Below are 20,164 nucleotides of genomic sequence, written 5' to 3'. Positions count from 1 at the left end.
CCGCCCCCGGGCTAAGCGAGACTGCATAGTCGAGGTGTCCCTGCCCCGGCCCGGCCCCTGCGGCGCCAGTGCTCCGCCTCCTGACAGGCAGCAGCCAATGAGCGGCTCCTGCCTCCGGCCCTTAAGAACCCAGCGCGCTCTCCCTGCAGCGGACGCGGCCAGCCTAGCACTCCAACGGAGTTTCCATGGAGACCGAGGCTGGGCCCGGGCAGCCTCGCGGCGTTACCATGGAGACAAGTCCCGGGCTGGGCCTCCGAGGCCCTGGCTCACCGCTGTCTCACCACCCGGCGGATCCGCTGTGCGAGACCGGAGCCGCGGTGGCGGCGGCACGCTGGGACCTGCGGAAACACTCTTTGCTCATCGTGATCGGTGATATCGGTACAGAGAGTCAGCTGAGGGCCGTGCGGGCCCACCTTGAACAAGGTGAGCCGCTGTCCTGGCTGTGCTCGGGACATCCTCCATCCCGAGCTTCTCCGCCATCTGCATTTACCTCCCAGAGCTTACGTCTGCATTCTCCATCCCTAGTGTGCACTTGCTGAGATCTACGCGCCCTGTTAATCTGAGTCATCAGTCCATCACCTGCATCTTCCATGTCACGCGTCCATATCATCCCGAGCTCCCAACATCTCGCTTCCCATCCTTTCCGCACACCCCATGGCGCTCCGCAATCTCCCTGAAGCGGGGGAGCTCTGTGCAGCCCCTAGAGCCCCTCTGGTCACACCCTCTGTCCCAGTGTCTCGGGCCAGATGTCCAAAAAGTCCTCATCTTCCCCTGAAGAGTCCTTATCCCTACCTTAGTTTCTTCTTTAGGATCCCTTAACAGGCACAGGGTGCTTTCTGAACGCTGCGGACAAATCTCAAAGCTCTCAGTGTTGGCGGCCAACCTGAGAGAGTGACCTTTGTGGCCAGAAGCTCCTCAGTCCTCACGTCCCTCCCCAATTAATTGCCTGCCAGTGGCGCAGTGCTGCGGAGCCACCTGCGGGTGGGAAGCAAGCCGCGGAGGGGTGAAGGCAAGGAGGGGGGCATAGGAGAGTCTAGAATCCTACTTAGCTGTAAGGACCCTGGAAGGCAACCCCCAGTATCTGGGAATAGGCCCTTGGGTGTCACTTCTATTACGATTGGGTGGCTGCAAGAAAACTCCTACATATAAACTCACTAATAACCAAGTTTAGCCTAAACTCTGCCCTTCTTCTTCTGGCTCGGGCAAAGCCCAAGAAAGGCACAGGATGGGAGATGGACATAGGTACTAACAACCTCTATTAAAGAGATCAGTGAAGCTGATCATGACAGCTGTCCTTATCCCCTCCCTCTCCTTACCCTTCTTGTGAGCTTGGCCGTTGTTCCCTGAAGTCCAATCCTTCTGACCTTATTTAGAGCCCTCTTTGTTTCTTTTTCTCTCACAGGGATTCTCTCCTGGAACATTGACTTATCATCCTTTGACTTGAACCAACAATTGAGACTCTTCATTACGAGGCACCTAGCTCACTTCTCCTCAGAGGTCAAAGGTTAGGACTAGTGTCATTTGTCTCAATCATTTGGGTGAGGGTTGGTCACAGAAGAGATTAGGCTGGGGAGAAGGGAGGGACTCTTCAGGAAAGTCATAAAGCTCCATAGCTATGCCCACATACCCAATGCACTGTGAAGACAGATGGTATGATGGTAGAGAGAGCCCGGAGAATGTAATTTCTAACTGAGAAGAGGGTGGTCTATGGACAGCTGTTGACAAGTACTAAGGAAACAAGGTACTTGTCTTGAGTGATCGATCAATCACTCCCATGCAAAAATCCACTCTTTTTTTGTGATCCCCTTTCTGTGTCCCCCAGCCTCCTTGCTTCCCTTTACAAAGATCCTTGAATCCCCCACTCACCTTTCCAGATCCTTCCTTAGAACTTTTCCTCAGACTGCACAGCCCACTCTCCAGGTTTCAGGGTTTCTGGTCCCTCCTTTGGACCAGCCAACAGATCACCAGAGCAGAGCAGAAATCTGGTGCCAAAGGCTGGTGAGCACTGTCAAATCCAGGGTGGAAGCAGGGACTCCTGGCTTTACTGCTACAAGAGCTAGTCACACTCTGAGATTTGACTCTGAGATCCGAGTTCACAGGATGCAGTTTCCCATTGTGCTGGGTGGGAGAAATGGGTCAGGGATTTGAGTAAATAATATTTTAGGAGCTGTCATTCCATGACAAGTATCTGTGGGGAGACTGAAGAAAGCCTCACATCCCATTGTAGAAGTGCTGGGCATTCTGGTCATGTTGTTGGTGAATGTTGACACACCAATCCATGTGTCAGTGCCTTTATGGAATATGAAATCCATCCAACTGAACAGTTACTGCATCAAAGGACTGAATTCATATCTTATACAGATAATTCCATTATTTAGTATAGTAGATAGTCACCTCCCCTTCTCTTCCCGCTCCTTCTGCTAACTGCCACATCTTCAGTCATTTCCCTGATCACTGGCTCCCGAAGAGAGAAGACAAGTTGAATATGACTAATGCTTCATTATCCTAGGAATATGTGCAGCATTTAAAAAATGTGAGGCTGGCATCTTCTTGATGTGACTGGCTTCTTGTGAAGCTAGCCACTCACTGTTTTGAGACTGGCTTCTGTTAAGAATTACTCATGTCATGACTTCCTCCATTATCACTGATGATTGAAAATCCATAGTTTTACCCCTTATTACTCCTCGGAGCTTTGGTACAAGGGTGGATAAGGGGATGACGGCAGACGAAATTAATGACCACATTGAAGTTGGGGGAGTATCTGATGATGTTAATTCACACTGAATTCTCTAACCTTGTCCTTTTGGCCACAGAGATTTAAGATTAGGCTGCTTTCTGGAATGATGTATGAATGAACAGACTTAAACCAAAATACTTAACCATTCTTCAAATTAAGATCTAGGGATGCTTGGGAAGACGCTTATAGGGAGATGCATAGTTACTCTCAGGGACCTCTCAGAAACAAGCACTGATATATAATAAACACCTGCTAGATCTTTTCAAAGAGTTATGCCATGGTGTCCTCAAGGGGCTTAGGGCAATATACCCAAGATCAGGGCTTACTTTAGCCTATTGAATTTTTTTTTTTTTTTTTTTTTGGTTTGGACATTTTTATGGTGGCCTGACTATCTCCCTGGAGAATAGTGGAGAATTTCCTGGAAAAACCCACAAGGCTCAAGACAGCCACTGCCCCACCCCTGCTGGCTCGTCTTTCAGCTGTCCCCACAAACAACAGTCAGTCCAGAGCAGCTGCAGACACTGTCCCTCCTTTCAGCCTCCATTTAATGGGGAGGCAAAGGGAACCAAGCTGCTGGGATGGGCTCAAGGGGATGTGCTAGTACCTTATGACTTAATCCTTTCTGCCTACCCACAGAAAGGGCAGGGCCCCCATCCCTCTCACCTCTCCTCAAGCCCTGGGCTGAAATGCTGAAAAAGGGACAAAAATGTATCCTACAGTGACAGGGAGAGTGCAATCATTCCTAGCCATCTCCCCCTCCACACCCTCACAGGGAAAAGGAGGGACCCTCTAATGGAGAGTCAGTGGTCCAGCTCCTTCTAGAGGTCAAATCTGGTAATGTCTTTCCTAGGTGAATTTTGCACCAGGTAGTCTCCAATGGTGACTTGGAGCTTTCCTTTCTAACTCCTGCAAAATTCTGGAGCTTCCAAGCATTATAAAGCAAAACCAGAAACAATTAAGACAGTGGAAAACTGAGCTTAAATAACACTCCGATACTTCTACTACTGCGCACCTATAGGAAAGGAAGAGGGCTTCATAATATATAATTCACAATGATATTTAGGACTCTAAAACACACTGGCTGAAGGACCAGTTTGGAGGCCTTCTTTCTGGCTCTCCATTACCCCTGAAGTGCTCAGGAAGGGCTAGTTCTGTTACTTGCAAGCATGAAAGCCATTCTGAATTAATAGAGCAGCTCATTGGCCCTTACAACTGGGTTTTACATTGCTGTCTAAAATGAGATAGCAGGGACATAAACAGTACTTTCCTGCAGGTACCTCCAGTTCTGGGTTTACCTGGGAGCTAAGAGTTAGTCCCGTGTGAGATTCTGATTTAGGATTTCCCTGATCTCCTAGATGACCTCTTATAAATCTTCCACAAAAGGGAGACAGAATTCTAGTGCATTTGTACATGGCAGGTTTAGGATTCTAGGTATGAAGCACTTTTTCATATTTTATGCCATTCACTTACTCATAGCATTATTGGAGGATGGTACTAACATTATACTCATTTTATAGCTCAGAAAGCAAGCTTTCAGAAAGGTTAAGGGGCTTGTGTAATATCATGATTAGCAAAATGATAGAGTTAGGTCTCAAATCCAGGACTTCGGATCTCACTTTTTGTCTGAGCTCAGGCCTCGCTGTTTGGCATCTCACCATTTTATTGCGGCAGAGCCTAGGACCACAGGAGGTGTAGGGTTGGTTGTGGTGGGGGGCTGTTTAGAAGGTAAGGGCTGAAGGATAACTCCACTGCGAGTTGGAACTGTGCCCAGGGTGTGGCCCTTGGGTGTAGCAGCTGAGAATAAGGGTCGGTTCTGCATGGGGCTGGGAAATGTTATTTTGTTCTCAAGCCAAATGTCTACTCAAGTTTCCCTCTTAGCACACTCCAGAGAGCCCTAGAAAGCAGAGAGAAGATGGAAGGTTTGAGGTGGTAGGAAATAAGAAGTATGAAGTTGCAGAAGGGAGGTGTTTCCGTTTTGCGATGCTCGGAACTCAGTTTGTGTTGTGAATCTCTGCAGATGGCTTCCTCTATCCCAATGGGGCTGTTGCCATGTTGCTGCTTTGCATCCCGGGATCTGAGCAAGGATTCCTCCCCCTCTGTGCTGCCTCTCTCCAGTACTGGTGACTCAGCTCCTCCTCTCTTCTGGAGGCAGTTAAGGGGGGACGGGGGATGCTGAGAGCAGAGACTATTTTGGCTTCTCTGACCTTCAAAAGCTGCAGTTGGCAGTCTGGGGCAAGGGTGGGGTTGGTGCTGGGGTCTGAGTGGATGGGTGGCAATGTGAGGAAGGCATGAGGAGCTGGCCGGGACTGGGGAAGGATGAGGGAAGAACTATGTGGGAGCCTGAGCATCACCCGGTTGGAATCAGGTGCTAGAGCTCTCCAGATCCTCCCTTTGAGTCCTAGAGCACGTCACTAAGTCTGAGACAGAAGTAGAGACGAAGGGAAACAGCGCCAATGTTAGAAGGATTAAGATAGTACAAGACAGAGACATCAAAGAGACATAGAAAAGTGCGGAAACAAGAAGCGAACAGGACCCAACATTCTACAGTCATAAGATTTTTTTAAATCCAAAGAGTACTGTATATTACATTTAATAATTGGCCTATAGTAAGAAAATCATGCTTAGTCCTGGGGCCCTGGTGATCCTCCTTGGTCCCTGTTAACTCTTTCACTGAAACGCAGAAGGCACCCTGCCTCTTCATATACAGTGACCCAAGAATTCCAGGTTTCAGGGCGTGTGTGGTTACTGAGCTATGCAGCATCGGCACAGAATCGCGTGCTCCCAGGGTCCCTGTGCCCCACCCCAGATTGTCTAGGACCATGTGTCCACGCCAGGATTTCAAACTGCCATCCAGTCGAATATGAGACTTATTTCTGCCCTCCTCTGGTTTCTACAGCTGTGGCTCAGAATTCAGCGCAACTCCCCTCCCCAGCCTTCCTCTCAAGCAGTCCCCTCACTCCCATTCCATGCTTTCAGGCCCCCAGCCCCTTTGTCTCCTGCTCCTCCAGGGACTGAAGGTCATTCTCTGGGTCTGAGAGGAGAGGCAGCAGATGGTTCCTGAGAGAAGGGGGAGGGCCCAGGCAGCCCATACTTCCCGTATCTGTCAAAATTTGCCTTAGCACGGGGCTTTGGTCTTTTGGCTGATGCTAACAGAGTATTTCTTGACTAAGCAGGGTTGGGGGAGAAGGGCCCTAAGGGCCACTGGAGACCACCCTGCTGGCTCTTTGAGCTGCTAGACAACTCCTCAGCCCCAGCAGAAGCACCAGAGCACTGACATTGTGAAGGCAAAGAAACAGTTAAGTCTCCAGTGCCTCGTCATGGACCAGCCCCTCTTCCCCGCCCTGGCACCGCCCTCCCCATCAAGCGCCCCCCCCCCACTCCCACCCCAAGTGCCGCAGACTCTTCCCTGAAGCTGCCGGCTGTGGCCGGAGCTGCAGCCTCCATGAGGGGCTCCCTCCCACACCCAGGGTAAGAACCGAACAGAACTGAAGGGCTTGGCATAGGGGGTGGGGGCTGCGTGATTGGGAGGTGGGACGGGGGTAATGGGCAGGGAGTTGTTACCTAATCTGGTGTGTCTGGAACCGGCCCAGCGGGGTGGGCAGAGAGAGGGAACAGAGAGAGAAAATGAATATTACTGGCTATGGGACCAGCCTGGACCCCGAAGCAGCGGAGGCCAATGGGGCCGAGACACTGACAGTCCATCTCTCTGGCTGGCGTGGGGGAGGGGGCTGGAAGACATCAGCCCAGGGGCAACAGCAAGAGGGTGGTTTCAGTGGCTCAGCCGGACAGCCTGGGGCGCTGGAAGAGTTTGGGGGCTGTGTCTTTGGGCATGGGCCGAAGAATCTGAGGGCAAGGCGGATGTTATGGGACTGCACCTAGTGGGAGAGTCTCTGGCTGTCAGCTGCTAGATTGCTCAGCTGCTCCTATGCTGGGGGTGAGTGGAATGGCGAGTTTTTGCCAAGTAAGGGAAGGTGGGGGACACTGTCGAAAAGAAGGGAGGAAGGGATCATTAAGACGTGGCACGCGCCTCTTCACAGACCGACCTATTTGCAGTGGGCTCCTGGCACCCCTTTCCCTGCGACTAGCTTGAGATTAGGACTCTAAGCCCCCCACCTCTTTCTGGCTCCCTCTGGAGACTGAGAGGCCACTCTGGAGATTAAGAGCACGCTCCCTCCCCAGCAGCTGCCCTGCCTCCCAGTCCTGCCAACCCTACAGGTTCCTAGTCTTGGAGCCTCCCCGGCCCCACCCCCACCTCATCTGTGCTTCTCTTCCCAAGATGGGGGCTCTTGAATAGAGGAGCCAATTTCTTCTCCCTCTCTGTGTCCCCCCCCACCACCCCCCATGCAGAGGCAGCCAAGAAAATGACTTGTCATGCTGGGGTGGGGGTGGAGCTGGAGCCTGAGCGCAGCGCGCACACTCACACACTGCGGCAAACTGCAGCTGCCCGAGTGCCCCCCCCCCACTCTGCCTCACTGCAGAGACACCTGCCCTCCTGCCGCCTCAGCTTCAGCACCAGCAGCCTCCCCCCACCCCCACCCCATCAGTGGCCAAGGGAAATGTCTCTGCCCCACAAGAAGTCCTCTCCAGGAAAAAAGGAAAAACAAGTCCACTCCCTTCAGGGGGCTTGCTGGGGAAGCAGAAGAGAGAAACAGCCTTTCCTGCCGGGCCTGAAAAGGAGGCTGAAAAGGAGGCGCAGGATACAAACCATGTAGTTGCCAGTCAGAACTGGAGCACACTTGGGTGAGGGAGAGGGTCTTGGGCCAAGAGAGGAGCTGGGATCAGAGAAGTCTGGTGGTTATAAGCAGGGGACTGTGAGGAATGATAGATTGGGGGCTGGGGTGGTAGGTGGGGAGCATCTCAGCCTGTACCACAAATATTTCTCTTTCTGACCCTCCTAACTCAAATGTCAGACTGTGCGGATGTGGTGGGGCAGGGACGGGGGTCGGAATTGCCCTTCTAAATCTAAGCTACGGTAGTACAAGCTGGCCTAGGGCTGGCCAGTCCCTGAACCTTCATATCCCTTACCTGCCCAAGCCCTGCCCCTGCTGTCCTCTGAACTGACCTCTAAGCGTCTCTCAATTCCCAAGTGAATAGAAGAGAATCCTTGAGCTCCCCTTGGGCCCCACCCGTACTGTGTGGGGTTTGGTCTTCTGACACCAGCCATAGTTCACTTCCCCTGCAGCTGCAACTGCAACTGCAGCCCCTTGCTGCCAGATCTGTCTGATCCTGGCACCAAGGCTCTTCCACTTAACAAAGGCTCTGGCCCCAGGATCCTCTTGTCAGAGCCCCAGAAAGAGGAGAGAGCTGGGTCCCAGTTGAGGGTCTAGCTGAGAGATTGTGAGGCCTCCCACCCATATTCTCCAGACAGCCCACTCCCCGGCCATCTGTTCACCTCTGTTTGTAAGGTAACTCCACTGTGCGCTGCAATTGGTAAGGGCAGAAGCAGGGGATGGCGGCATCCGTCTTCATTATCTTCTGTCTAACCTGCCACTTTCTTTGCTGAGTTACCTGGTGTTTCATGTAAGCCTGGAGAAAGGAAGTAAATAGGGGATCTGAGGGTGTCTTATCTTTTGCTATGGCCTGGAGAACACTCTCTCCTGCCTTATTTGTTTCTTGTTTGTGAACCCCTAGCTCCTTTCTCCATGGCAGAAGGCCCGTAGGAGACAGGGGCAAGGATGAGAGGAGAAAATGTTCACGAGGGATAGGTTGTAGGGTAGTGAACCAGGCGTCTGGGGATTTGAAGGTGAGGTGGTAGATGGAGCTGTGAAACTTTTGGTGGTGAGAATATGATCGGGTGCCTGTTTCTGAGTGCAGGATTGGCCTCTGAGGAATCAGAGAATAGAACAAGAAGTTATCATCCTGTTTCTACTCTTTGGATTGTAAAGCCCCAAGGCTTTAGACAGTGCAGATTTCTGAGTCTTTTGGAATGGGGATTCTGGCCTTGATGGGGTTTGGAAAGGAGGATGAGGAGTTTGTAAACAAAAAGTGACCATCTCCATATTTCCAGGTACTCTGCTGGCACAAAAGCTCAAGGTAGAGGCGAGCTGGAGAGGAGAGAGCTGAGTGAGGATGTCCCAGGAGCCCTCCCTCCAACTGAGCCTCCCCACCCCCATCCCCAGGCAGCACCAGGAGCTTAGTGCTTGAGAGGGACAAAAGCTTCTTGTCAACAGGGCAGTCTGAGGCTGGATTCCAGGCAGAGGGTGTGGCAGATGAAGGGAGGGAGAAGACAGGCTATGTGGGAGAGGGCAGGGGGAAACCCTGACACGAAGGGCTAGAGGAGCTAGCTAGTCCCCAGACCTTACTCAGCAGTGTTCAAAGTGACAGGAGCTAAGGATAATCAGGCTTCTCTTTCTCTTAAGACCCATTTTCTAACAGTGCTTTCCTCTCCTGCCGCACACAATGCCTCTCTATTTTAGTCTATACCCACTCTCTTCAATACAAATTCCTGCATCTTTCTCTCAGGCCAGAGGACCCTCTGCCACCAGAGTGAGATCCTAGAGACCGTCATCCTGGTAAACCCCAGTGCCGACAGCATCAGCTCTGAGGTAAGGCCAGGGCCAGTCGGTGCCTTGCCACGAGGGCCTGCTGAAAGAGCTGTAACCCACCCTTGCCAGTGCTACTGCTGTAAGGCCAAGAATTCCTGGACTTGGCTTTGCACCATCCTCTCTCTGCCATCTAAGCTACTTTACAATCCCCAGCCCCATTCTGGAGGTGTTGTGGTGCTATCAGTGGGGAACATGTCCTTGCAGTACTGAGGGGTAACCAGGAACATTCAGTGTCCTTCCCTGGGTTTCCGACGTCTGTGACCACTCCCCTCCTTCCATTCTAGGTTCACCATCTCCTTAGCAGCCCATCAGCTCACAAACTACTGATCTTGAGTGGGCAAACTTTAGAGCCAGGGGGAGACCTCATCCTACAGAGTGGCACCTATTCCTATCAAAACTTTGTTCAGGTCCTTCACAACCCAGAGGTAAGTTCCATGTCTGCCTGTCTGGGAGGAACAGAATATGGGATAGGACTTGAGCTGTGGGGAGGGAGCCAAGGAAGGGAAAATCTCATATTGCTTGACCATTGGGGGTCCTGGCAGAAAGGAAGGAGATCACCTTGGAGAGAGGTGAGGATTAGCAGACTGAAGCTGAGTCCGGTTAAGACAACCCCAGTGACCTGATCAGCCTTCTATCTCCTGTTCCTCTAGATTGCCCAATTGCTCAGCAATAGAGATCCTGGGATCCAAGCCTTCCTTACTGTGTCCTGCTTAGGGGAGGGTGATTGGAGCCATCTGGGACTATCCAGTTCCCAAGAGACCCTGCACCTCCGGCTGAACCCTGAGCCCCTGCTGCCCACCATGGATGGTGTGGCTGAGTTCTCCGAGTATGTCTCTGAGACCGTGGATGTACCATCTCCCTTTGACCTGCTGGAGCCCCCTACTTCCGGGGGCTTCCTCAAGCTCTCCAAGCCTTGCTGCTACATCTTCCCTGGCGGCCGTGGGGACTCTGCCCTCTTTGCCGTTAATGGTTTCAACATCCTGGTGGATGGTGGCTCTGATCGCAAGTCCTGCTTCTGGAAGCTGGTGCGACACCTGGACCGCATTGACTCGGTGCTGCTCACACACATCGGGGCAGACAACCTGCCTGGCATCAATGGACTCCTGCAGCGCAAAGTAGCAGAACTGGAGGAGGAGCAGTCCCAGGGCTCTAGCAGCTACAGTGACTGGGTAAAGAACCTCATCTCCCCTGAGCTCGGAGTGGTCTTCTTCAACGTGCCCGATAAGCTGCGGCTGCCCGATGCCTCCCGGAAGGCCAAGCGCAGCATTGAGGAGGCCTGCCTCGCTCTGCAGCACCTAAACCGCCTGGGCATCCAGGCCGAGCCTCTGTACCGTGTGGTCAGCAACACCATTGAGCCACTGACCCTCTTCCACAAGATGGGGGTGGGCCGGCTGGACATGTACGTCCTCAACCCTGTCAAGGACAGCAAGGAGATGCAGTTCCTCATGCAGAAGTGGGCAGGCAATAGTAAAGCTAAGACAGGCATTGTTCTGGCGAACGGAAAGGAAGCAGAGATCTCGGTGCCCTACCTGACCTCTATCACTGCTCTGGTGGTCTGGCTGCCAGCCAACCCCACTGAGAAGATTGTGCGTGTGCTTTTTCCAGGAAATGCTCCCCAGAACAAGATCTTGGAGGGCCTGGAAAAGCTTCGCCACCTGGACTTCCTGCGCTATCCTGTGGCCACGCAGAAGGATATGACTGCTGGGGCTGTGCCTGCCAACCTCAAACCCAGCAAAATCAAACAGCGGGCTGACAGCAAGGAGAGCCTCAAGGCCACGACTAAGACATCTGTGAGCAAGCTGGCCAAACGGGAGGAAGTGGCTGAAGAAGGAGCCAAGGAGGCCCGCTCAGAACTGGCCAAGGAGTTAGCCAAGACAGAGAAGAAGGTAAAGGAATCATCTGAGAAGGTTCCAGAGAAGCCTGCCAAGCCTGAGAGGGTGAGGACAGAGTCGAGTGACGCATTAAAGGCAGAGAAGCGAAAGCTGATCAAAGACAAGGTGGGGAAGAAGCACCTGAAAGAAAAGATTTCAAAGCTGGAAGAGAAAAAAGACAAAGAGAAAAAAGAGATCAAGAAGGAGAGGAAGGAGCTCAAGAAAGATGAAGGAAGGAAGGAGGAGAAGAAGGATGCCAAGAAGGAGGAGAAGAGGAAAGACACCAAACCTGAGGTCAAGAAGATTTCCAAGCCAGACCTGAAGCCCTTTACGCCTGAGGTACGTAAGACCCTCTACAAAGCCAAGGCCCCTGGCAGAGTCAAGGTAGAAAAGAGCCGGGCTGCCCGTGGGGAGAAGGAGCTGTCCTCTGAGCCCCGGACACCCCCAGCTCAGAAGGGGGCTGTACCACTCCCAACAGTCAGTGGGCACAGGGAGCTGGTCCTGTCTTCACCAGAGGACCTCACACAGGACTTTGAGGAGATGAAACGTGAGGAGAGGAGGTTGCTGGCTGAACAAAAGAACCTAGGACTAGGAGAGAAACCACTCCTTTCACACACTGCAGAGGAGGGACTCCCAAGCACAGCTGCCCAGGGGATACCACCCTCTGTCCCAGGGCTGGAACAAGAGAAGTCTGTGGTGAAGGAGAAAGAGGTTGTCCCAGACATCCCTGAGGAACAAGGCAGCAAGGATAGAGGCCCAGACTCTGGGGCTGAAACAGAGGAAGAGAAAGATACCTGGGAGGAAAAGAAGCAGAAGGAAGCAGAGAGGCTCCCCGATAGGACAGAAGCCAGAGAGGAAAGTGAACCTGAGGTAAAGGAGGATGTGATAGAGAAGGCTGAGTTAGAAGAAATGGAGGAGGTGCACCCTTCAGATGAGGAAGAGGAGGAGACAAAGGCTGAGGGTTTTTACCAAAAACATATGCGGGAAGCCTTGAAGGTAACCCCAAGAGGCAGGGAAGTGGGACTCCAGGGTAAGGCACCTGAGAAGGAGACCTCATCCTTCCTAAGCAGCCTGGCCACACCTGCAGGAGCCACTGAGCACGTCTCTTACATCCAGGATGAGACCATCCCCGGCTACTCAGAGACCGAGCAGACCATCTCAGATGAGGAGATCCACGATGAACCGGAGGAGCGCCCAGCTCCACCTCGATTTCCTCCAAGTACATATGACCTTCCTGGGCCTGAAGGTCCTGGCCCCTTTGAGGCGAGCCAGCCTGCAGACAGTGTTGTTCCTGTCACCTCCAGCAAAGGCTATGGAGCACCAGAGACTGAACTAGCGTACCCTCCCAATATGGTGGCCGCCCCTTTGGCTGAAGAGGAGCACGTGTCCTCGGCTACCTCAATCACTGAGTGCGACAAGCTTTCTTCTTTCGCCACATCTGTGGCTGAGGACCAGTCTGTGGCTTCACTCACAGCTCCCCAGACAGAGGAGACAGGCAAGAGCTCCCTGCTGCTTGACACAGTCACAAGCATCCCATCATCCCGCACTGAAGCCACTCAAGGCTTGGACTATGTGCCATCGGCTGGTACCATCTCCCCCACCTCCTCACTGGAAGAAGATAAGGGCTTCAAATCACCACCTTATGAGGATTTCTCTGTGACTGGGGAGTCAGAGAAGAGAGGAGAGATCGTAGGGAGGGGTTTGCCTGGAGAGAGAGCTGTGGAAGAGGAAGAGAAGACCGCAAATGTAGAGATGTCTAAGAAACTTCACAGTCAATATGGAACCCCGATGTTTGGTGCCCCAGGTCATACCCTATATCCAGGGGAACCAGCCTTTGGAGAATTAGAGGAGCGCTGCCTCAGCCCGGATGACAGCACAGTGAAGATGGCCTCTCCTCCGCCATCGGGCCCACCCAGTGCCACCCACACGCCCTTTCATCAGTCCCCAGTGGAAGAAAAGTCTGAGCCCCAAGACTTTCAGGAAACAGGCTCCTGGGGAGACACTAGGCGTACACCAGGTGTGGGCAAGGAAGATGCTGCAGAGGAGACAGTCAAGCCAGGGCCTGAAGGGGCCACACTAGAAGAGGGGGGGAAGGTACCTCCTCCCAGGAGCCCCCAGGCCCAGGAAGCAGCCATCAGCATTGTTGGAGGACATACAGGTTGTACCATCCAATTGTTGCCAGAACAGGACAAAGCAATAGTTTTTGAGACTGTGGAGGCACGAGAGCCCACAGGCCCAATTCTGGGAACAGAAGCCCCTCCCAGAGATTTGAGGACATCACTCCAAGAACCTGGCGAACCTCAGAAAGACGAGGTGCTCCAATTTCCTGACCGAAGCCTCTCCCCTGATGATGCAGAGTCTCTCTCTGTCCTCAGCGTGGTCTCCCCAGACATTGCCAATCGGGAAGCCATCCTCAGGTCTCCCTGTGGCCTGACAGAGCAGCACCTACACAAAGACCTTTGGCCACAGGTATCTCCAGAAGACACCCGGTCACTTTCTTTCTCAGAAGAGAGTCCCAGCAAGGAGACCTCTCTGGATATCTCTTCTAAGCAGCTGTCTCCAGAAAGCCTTGGTACCCTCCAGTTTGGGGAATTAAGCCTTGGAAAGGAAGAAAGGGGGCCTGTGATGCAGGCTGAGGATACCTCTAAGCACCTAGCTCCCATGTCTATTCCAGAACCCCATGCAGCCACAGTGTCTCCGCCCACTGATGGGAACACTGGATACTCTCCACAGGCAGACATCACAGGTGAGAGCGCTGATGGAAAATTACCTGCCAGCTCCTTCTCTCACTCTGCATTGTTGGGAGATGGGAAGCACTCACCTGGAGTGATCACAAGCCCAGGTGAACACATTCTGACACCTGATGACTCCCTCACCAAGAGTCCTGAGTCTTTGTCAAGCCCTGCCATGGAGGACATTGCCAGGAAATGGGAAGGTACAGTTCCAGAGTTAAAAGACAAAGCCCCAGAGCAGAAAGATAAGGGACCTGAGCCAAAGGATGAAGTCCTACAGCAGAAGGACAAAACTCTGGAGCAGACAGATATTGTCATAGAGCAGAAGGGTACAGCCATCGATCAGAAAGGTGAGGCTCGGGAAGAAAAGCACAAGGCTGTGGAACAGCAGGATAAGATTTTAGAACAAAAAGTCAGAGGCTTAGAAGAAAGGGACACAGCTCTGGGAAAGAAGGACAAGGCCCTGGAACCCAAAGACAAAGAGTTAGAACAAAAAGACAAGGCCATGAAACAGGAGGACAAGGTTCCAAAAGAGAAAAATGAGACCTTAGAACAAAAAGTCAGAGACTTTGAACATAAAGACAAGACTCCAGAGGACAAGGTCCCTGAACTGAAGGGCAAGGCCTTAGAACAGACAGACAAAGCCCCGCAACAGACAGACAAGGTTTTAGGAAAGGAGGATCGGGCCTTAGAACAAAAGCACTGGGCCTTAGGACAGAGGGATAAAGCCCTGGAACAAAACAATGAGGCTCTGGAATGGCAAAATAAAGCTCTGGAAGAGAAGGACAAAATTCAGAAGGAGAGCCCAGTGCAAGAGGAGAAAACAATGAAACAAACGGAGAAGATCCTAGAGGAAAAATCTCCAGAAAAAGTCAAGGCTGTGGAACCGAAGGAAGAAGCTGTGCTGGAAAAGACCAAAGCTCTGGGGCTGGAAGAGAGCCTAGTACAGGACAAGACCCGGGAGCAGGAGGAGAAATACTGGAAGGAGCAGGATATGGTCCAGGAATGGCAAGAAATGTCTCCAACCAGAGGGGAGCCAGTTGGAAAACAGAAAGAGTCTGCCCGGCCCTGGGAGGACACATCTCCTGAGCAAGAGGACAGGTACTGGAGGGGCAGAGAGGATGTGGTCTTGGAACAGAACACATACTGGAGTGATCTGAACTGTGAGCGGAAGGTCTGGTTCCCTCGTGAGCTGGATGGCCCGGGGACCCGGCCACGGTACGCGGAAGAACGGGAGAGCACTTTCCTCGATGAAGGTCCAGAAGATGAGCAAGAAATGCCCCATTTGGAGCACGTGCCCCAGAGCCCCTGGGCCTCAGACTTCAAGGGTTTCCAGGAGCCCTCATCGCAGAAGGGGCTTGAAGTGGAGCGCTGGCTTGCTGAATCACCAGTTGGGCTGCCACCAGAGGAAGAAGACAAGCTGACTCGCTCCCCTTTTGAGATCATCTCTCCTCCAGCCTCCCCACCTGAGATGGTTGGTCAGAGGGTTCCTCTGGCCCCAGAACAAGAGAGCCCTATCCCAGAGCCTAAGCCCAAGCCACCCATGAAGAACGAACATACCACACCCTCATGGCTGGCTGAAATCCCACCGTGGGTGCCCAAGGACAGACCCCTGCCCCCTGCACCCCTCTCCCCAGCTCCAGCTCCCCCAACTCCTTCCCCTGAGCCACACACTCCTGCGCCCTTCTCCTGGGGCACAGCCGAGTATGACAGTGTGGTGGCTGCAGTGCAGGAGGGGGCAGCCGAGTTAGAAGGTGGGCCATACTCGCCCCTTGGGAAGGATTACCGCAAGGCTGAAGGGAAAACGGAAGAAGAGGGTCAGGCTGGGGCTCCTGACAGCAGCTCCCGCAGCTCAAAGGTCCCAGAGGCCAGTGACAGCCATGCCACCAAGGAGCCCGAGCAGACTGAGCCAGAGCAGAGAGAGCCCACGCCCTATCCTGATGAGAGGAGCTTTCAGTACGCGGACATCTATGAGCAGATGATGCTTACTGGTCTTGGCCCTGCGTGCCCCACTAGGGAGCCTCCTCTCGGAGCAGCTGGGGATTGGCCTCCACACATCTCAACCAAGGAGGAGGCTGCTGGCCGAAACACATCTGCAGAGAAGGAGCTTTCATCTCCTATCTCACCCAAGAGCCTCCAATTCAACACCCCATCCTTCAGCTATGCAGCCCTGGTGGGACCCACTGTACCCCCCAGGCAGGAGCCAGAGCCAGAGCCAAGTGTGGAGCCCAGCCTCACCCCCCCTGCACTACCCCCCCGTGCTCCTATCCCCCCGAGCAAAGGCCCAAGCCCCCCTCTTAATGGTAACATCCTGAGCTGTAGCCCAGATAGAAGAAGCCTATCCCCCAAGGAACCAGGCCGGAGTCACTGGGATGACAGCACTAGTGACTCAGAGCTAGAGAAGGGTGCTCGGGACCAGCCAGAGAAGGAGGCCCAGTCTCCAAGTCCCCCTCACCCCATCCCTGCAGGGGCCCCCAAACTGTGGCCTGAAAGTGAGGCACATGGCAGCCCTTCCTCGGACTCTCACCTGGGTCCTGCCCGACCCAGCCTGGACTTCCCTGCTTCGGCCTTTGGTTTCTCCTCATTGCAGCCAGCTCCTCCACAGCTGCCCTCTCCGGCTGAACCCCGCTCGGCACCATGTGGCTCCCTTGCCTTCTCTGGAGACCGAGCTCTGGCTCTGGCTCCAGGCCCCCCCACCAGAGCCCGGCATGACGAGTACCTAGAAGTGACTAAGGCCCCCAGCCTGGACTCCTCACTGCCCCAGCTCCCGTCACCCAGCTCTCCTGGGGCCCCTCTCCTTTCCAATCTGCCACGTCCCGCCTCACCAGCCCTGTCTGAAGGCTCCTCTTCTGAGGCGACCACACCTGTGATTTCGAGTGTGGCTGAGCGCTTCCCTCCTGGCCTGGAGGCTGAGGGACAGGGGTCTGTAGAGCTGGTCCCAGGAATGGAAGCAGCTACCCACAGCCTCTGGGACCTGACTCCTCTGAGCCCAGCACCTCCAGCTTCACTGGACTTGGCCCCAGCTCCAGCTCCAAGCCTGCCTGGAGACGTGAAGGATGACACCCTATCCCGCCACCTCGAGTGCTCCGTGGCAGCCCCCAAGAAGCCAAGCACCTTCCAGGGTCCCTCTGGGGACTGTGCCACTAATGGTCCAAGTGAAAGCAGCCCCAACCCCCCGGGCCTTGCCCCAGCCAGAGCTGAGAAAGAAGCAGCTGAGGCATATACTGCCTGGGAACGTGGGGCCTGGCACGAAGGAGCTGAGAGGAGCTCCCGGCCTGACACGCTGCTTTCCCCTGAGCAGCCACTGTGCCCTGGAGGGGAGTCTGGGGGCCCACCTACAAGTATCTCCCCTGAGATGGAGGCTGGGCCCCAGGGATGTGCCCCTGAGCCCCGGCCCCACCGTGGGGAGCTCTCACCTTCCTTCCTGAACCCACCTCTGCTCCGATCCATGAATGACAGTGACCACTCAACTGAGGAAGCTCGGCTGGTAGGGAAAGGGGGACGACGCCGGGCGGGGGGCCCCGGGGCCACAGGGGGCCCCTGCCCTGTGGCGGATGAGACACCCCCAACGTCGGCCAGTGACTCAGGCTCCACACAGTCAGATTCTGACGTTCCGCCAGAAACGGAGGAGTGTCCGTCCATCACGGCTGAGGCAGCCCTTGACTCGGATGAGGACGGGGACTTCCTGCCTGTGGACAAAGCTGGGGGGGTCAGTGGCTCGCACCATCCCAGGCCTGGCCATGACCCACCCCCTGTCCCCCAGCCAGACCCCCGCCCATCCCCTCCCCGCCCTGATGTGTGCATGGCTGACCCTGAGGGGCTAAGCTCAGAGTCTGGAAGGGTAGAGAAGCTCCGGGAAAAGGAGAAAGCACAGGGGAGAGTAGGGCGCAGGACCTCAGGCAGGGCCAAGCCAGCGTCTCCTGCCCGGCGTCTGGATCTTCGGGGAAAACGCTCACCTACTCCTGGTAAAAGTCCTGCAGATCGAACATCCCGGGTCCCACCCCGGCCACGCAGCACTCCAAGCCAGGTCCTCCCAGCAGAGGAAAAGGATGGACACAGCCCCATGTCCAAAGGCCTAGTAAATGGACTCAAGGCAGGACCAAGTAAGTATGACGTGAAAAGTAGGAGATTGTGGATTGGGGCTGGGTGTAGTTGGTCAAAGGTTCCAGGAGTGGGAGTGAGGGAAGGAGGGAGAAGTTTGCCCAAAGCAGTCTACTTTCCCTCTACAACGAGTCCTGGCTTGTCTCTACAGCAGCCTTGGGTTCCAAGGGCGGCTCTGGTCCCCCTGTATATGTGGATCTCGCCTATATCCCGAATCATTGCAGTGGCAAGACTGCTGACCTTGACTTCTTCCGACGAGTGCGTGCATCCTACTATGTGGTCAGTGGGAATGACCCTGCCAATGGCGAGCCAAGCCGGGCTGTGCTGGATGCCCTGCTGGAGGGCAAGGCCCAATGGGGGGAGAATCTTCAGGTGAGTGGCATGGCATGCCAAGGAGGTAGTCTGGTTAAAGCTTCCCAAGAGGCAATAGTGGAACAGTCTTTATTTATAAAAGGACTGAGCCCTTCCTATGGGCAGTGGGACGACTCTTTGGACCTACAGAAGATGCCCCGTTCCCCTCACTTCCCTTCCCTTCACATTTTCACATCTGGCATGTCTTGTCTACTTTCTAGGTGACTCTGATCCCTACTCATGACACGGAGGTGACTCGTGAGTGGTACCAGCAGACTCACGAGCAGCAGCAACAACTGAATGTCCTGGTCCTGGCTAGCAGCAGCACCGTGGTCATGCAGGATGAGTCCTTCCCAGCCTGCAAGATTGAGTTCTGAGAGAACCACTCTCCCTTCCCCAAGGATCTGCTCCCCCGGCTCCCTAAGGGAATGGCTACTGCTGAGTCCTTTGGGGTTGGGGGACATGGGAGCTGGGGAAGGAGGGGGTAGAGGACAGGATGTCTTGTGAGGATTTGGGCTGGGCTAAATAGGAGGGGTTGTCCCTTCCCCTCATCCATACCCGTGAGAAATCTCAAAACCAAAGGTAACGGGAGGGTGGAAAATCAGGATAGGAGGTCACCTGATGCCCGAGAACCCTGGAGTGACACCCTCTCCTAGCATTGCCAAATGCTGGTATTGGGTGGGGTGTGAGAATGGTCTCAGAAAGCAGCCTCCTCCCTCATGGAGGGAGATCTTATCCCTAACCCAGGGACCTCTTTATCTCAATCTATTTATTTAGCATCCCAAGGAAGGATTTCCAATAGTAACTTATGTGACCTGGGGGCAGGATACTGTCAGTGAGGTGCCCAGAGCTGCGCCCTTTTCTCCATCTCCCATCCCCTTAACCCACCAGGGTCTGGGTTCCAGCAGGGGTCTGGGGGTACACCGCTGCTATGCTGTCCCACTGCTTCCCTCTGTATCTGAATGTCTCAATTCAAAACGTGAAGCTCTTTTAACCAACAGACTGGTGAGAGAAGAAAAGAGCTTATCCTCCCTGCCCCTGCTTCATACCATTCACATCCCAGAGCTGTGCCCAGACCAGGCCTACTGGGCAGCACAAAGGGGCCAGGAGAGCCCAGCCTCAATCCTAGAATTTTCCAAGCTCCCTGACCTTTTGAACTTTTCACCCACCCACCCCAATTATCCTGATCCCTTCTCATCCCCTGCTTGGCTTCTCTGCATGTGGTCATCTACTGTGGCCTGGTGTGTAATGGGTTAAAAATAAGCCACTGCCTGACATCCTAACATTTGACATCCCAGCAATGTGTGACTCCCCCAACATTCCACAATGCCATCCTGCAGCTGAAATGGGAACTCTGGCAGCCTTTCCAGCCCCAAACTCTTGGACAGAGGATCTGGAAGGTGGAGGCCATGCCAGAGGACTTGGGGAAAATGAGAGGGAGGAAGGAAAGAGGGAGAAGATACTGAGCTAAAGCTTAATTCCTTCTGAGTGATATGAAAACAGGCTGATAATTCCATCTCAGGAGAGGACCTCACCCCAAGCAAGCCAATAAGCAGCCCTGCCAGACTACTGCTGGACTGAAATCCAGACGTTCTCAGGGCTCGGCTTTTCTGCCAAATGACTGTGTGGAAACCAAAATGAGCCCGCCTGTCTTCTTCCTAGCTCCACCCTCCCCATGCTGCTGTGCTCTGCTCTTTCCCACTCTTCCTCGCTCTAGTTCCCAGCTGCTGTAACAGAGACGCCTCCAACTCTAACAATAAATCAAGTTCATTACAGATGCTGTAGTGCTGCTTAGGCTTTTTCTGACACCACATGTTGCTTAGTTGC

At 53.9% G+C, this 20,164-nt stretch overlaps 2 protein-coding genes across 4 annotated transcripts in view; one reads left to right on the top strand and one right to left on the bottom strand.

The window, feature by feature from the left end:
* TP53BP1 (tumor protein p53 binding protein 1) overlaps positions 1-926 on the bottom strand; it is an 88,536-nt gene extending 87,610 nt beyond the window's left edge. Inside the window, exon 1 of the mRNA XM_033107876.1 lies at positions 793-926. The gene's annotated coding sequence lies outside the window, so the exon portion shown is untranslated. The remainder of the gene's footprint in view (positions 1-792) is intronic.
* Positions 142-20,112, top strand: MAP1A (microtubule associated protein 1A). 3 transcript variants are annotated; one of them, XM_033107874.1, is made up of 8 exons: positions 142-423; positions 1,403-1,504; positions 9,200-9,282; positions 9,567-9,707; positions 9,933-11,492; positions 12,270-17,988; positions 18,138-18,358; positions 18,559-20,112. In XM_033107874.1, exons 1-8 carry the CDS (start codon positions 186-188, stop codon positions 18,712-18,714), a joined length of 8,220 nt encoding a protein of 2,739 aa, XP_032963765.1. In that variant the 5' UTR covers positions 142-185; the 3' UTR covers positions 18,715-20,112. The 3 variants fall into 3 exon arrangements, with proteins under 3 accessions (XP_032963765.1, XP_032963763.1, XP_032963764.1); XM_033107872.1 differs by having other exon boundaries at positions 9,933-17,988; XM_033107873.1 differs by lacking the exons at positions 142-423; positions 1,403-1,504 and adding an exon at positions 6,077-6,205 and having other exon boundaries at positions 9,933-17,988.
* The last annotated feature ends 52 nt before the right edge of the window (positions 20,113-20,164 follow it).

The sequence above is a fragment of the Rhinolophus ferrumequinum genome, chromosome 6, assembly GCF_004115265.2.
Source record: "Rhinolophus ferrumequinum isolate MPI-CBG mRhiFer1 chromosome 6, mRhiFer1_v1.p, whole genome shotgun sequence".
In the NCBI taxonomy this organism is placed as follows: domain Eukaryota; kingdom Metazoa; phylum Chordata; class Mammalia; order Chiroptera; family Rhinolophidae; genus Rhinolophus; species Rhinolophus ferrumequinum.
This window is presented reverse-complemented; position numbering and strand designations above follow the sequence as displayed.

Excerpts from the sequence above, each read along its gene's own strand:
- MAP1A (XM_033107872.1), top strand. The coding sequence starts at position 186 with ATGGAGACCGAGGCTGGGCCCGGGCAGCCTCGCGGCGTTACCATGGAG. Across the intron at positions 424-1,402 it reads GCGGGCCCACCTTGAACAAG|GGATTCTCTCCTGGAACATT; the intron begins GTGAGCCGCTGT and ends TTTCTCTCACAG. Across the intron at positions 1,505-9,199 it reads CTTCTCCTCAGAGGTCAAAG|GCCAGAGGACCCTCTGCCAC; the intron begins GTTAGGACTAGT and ends TCTTTCTCTCAG.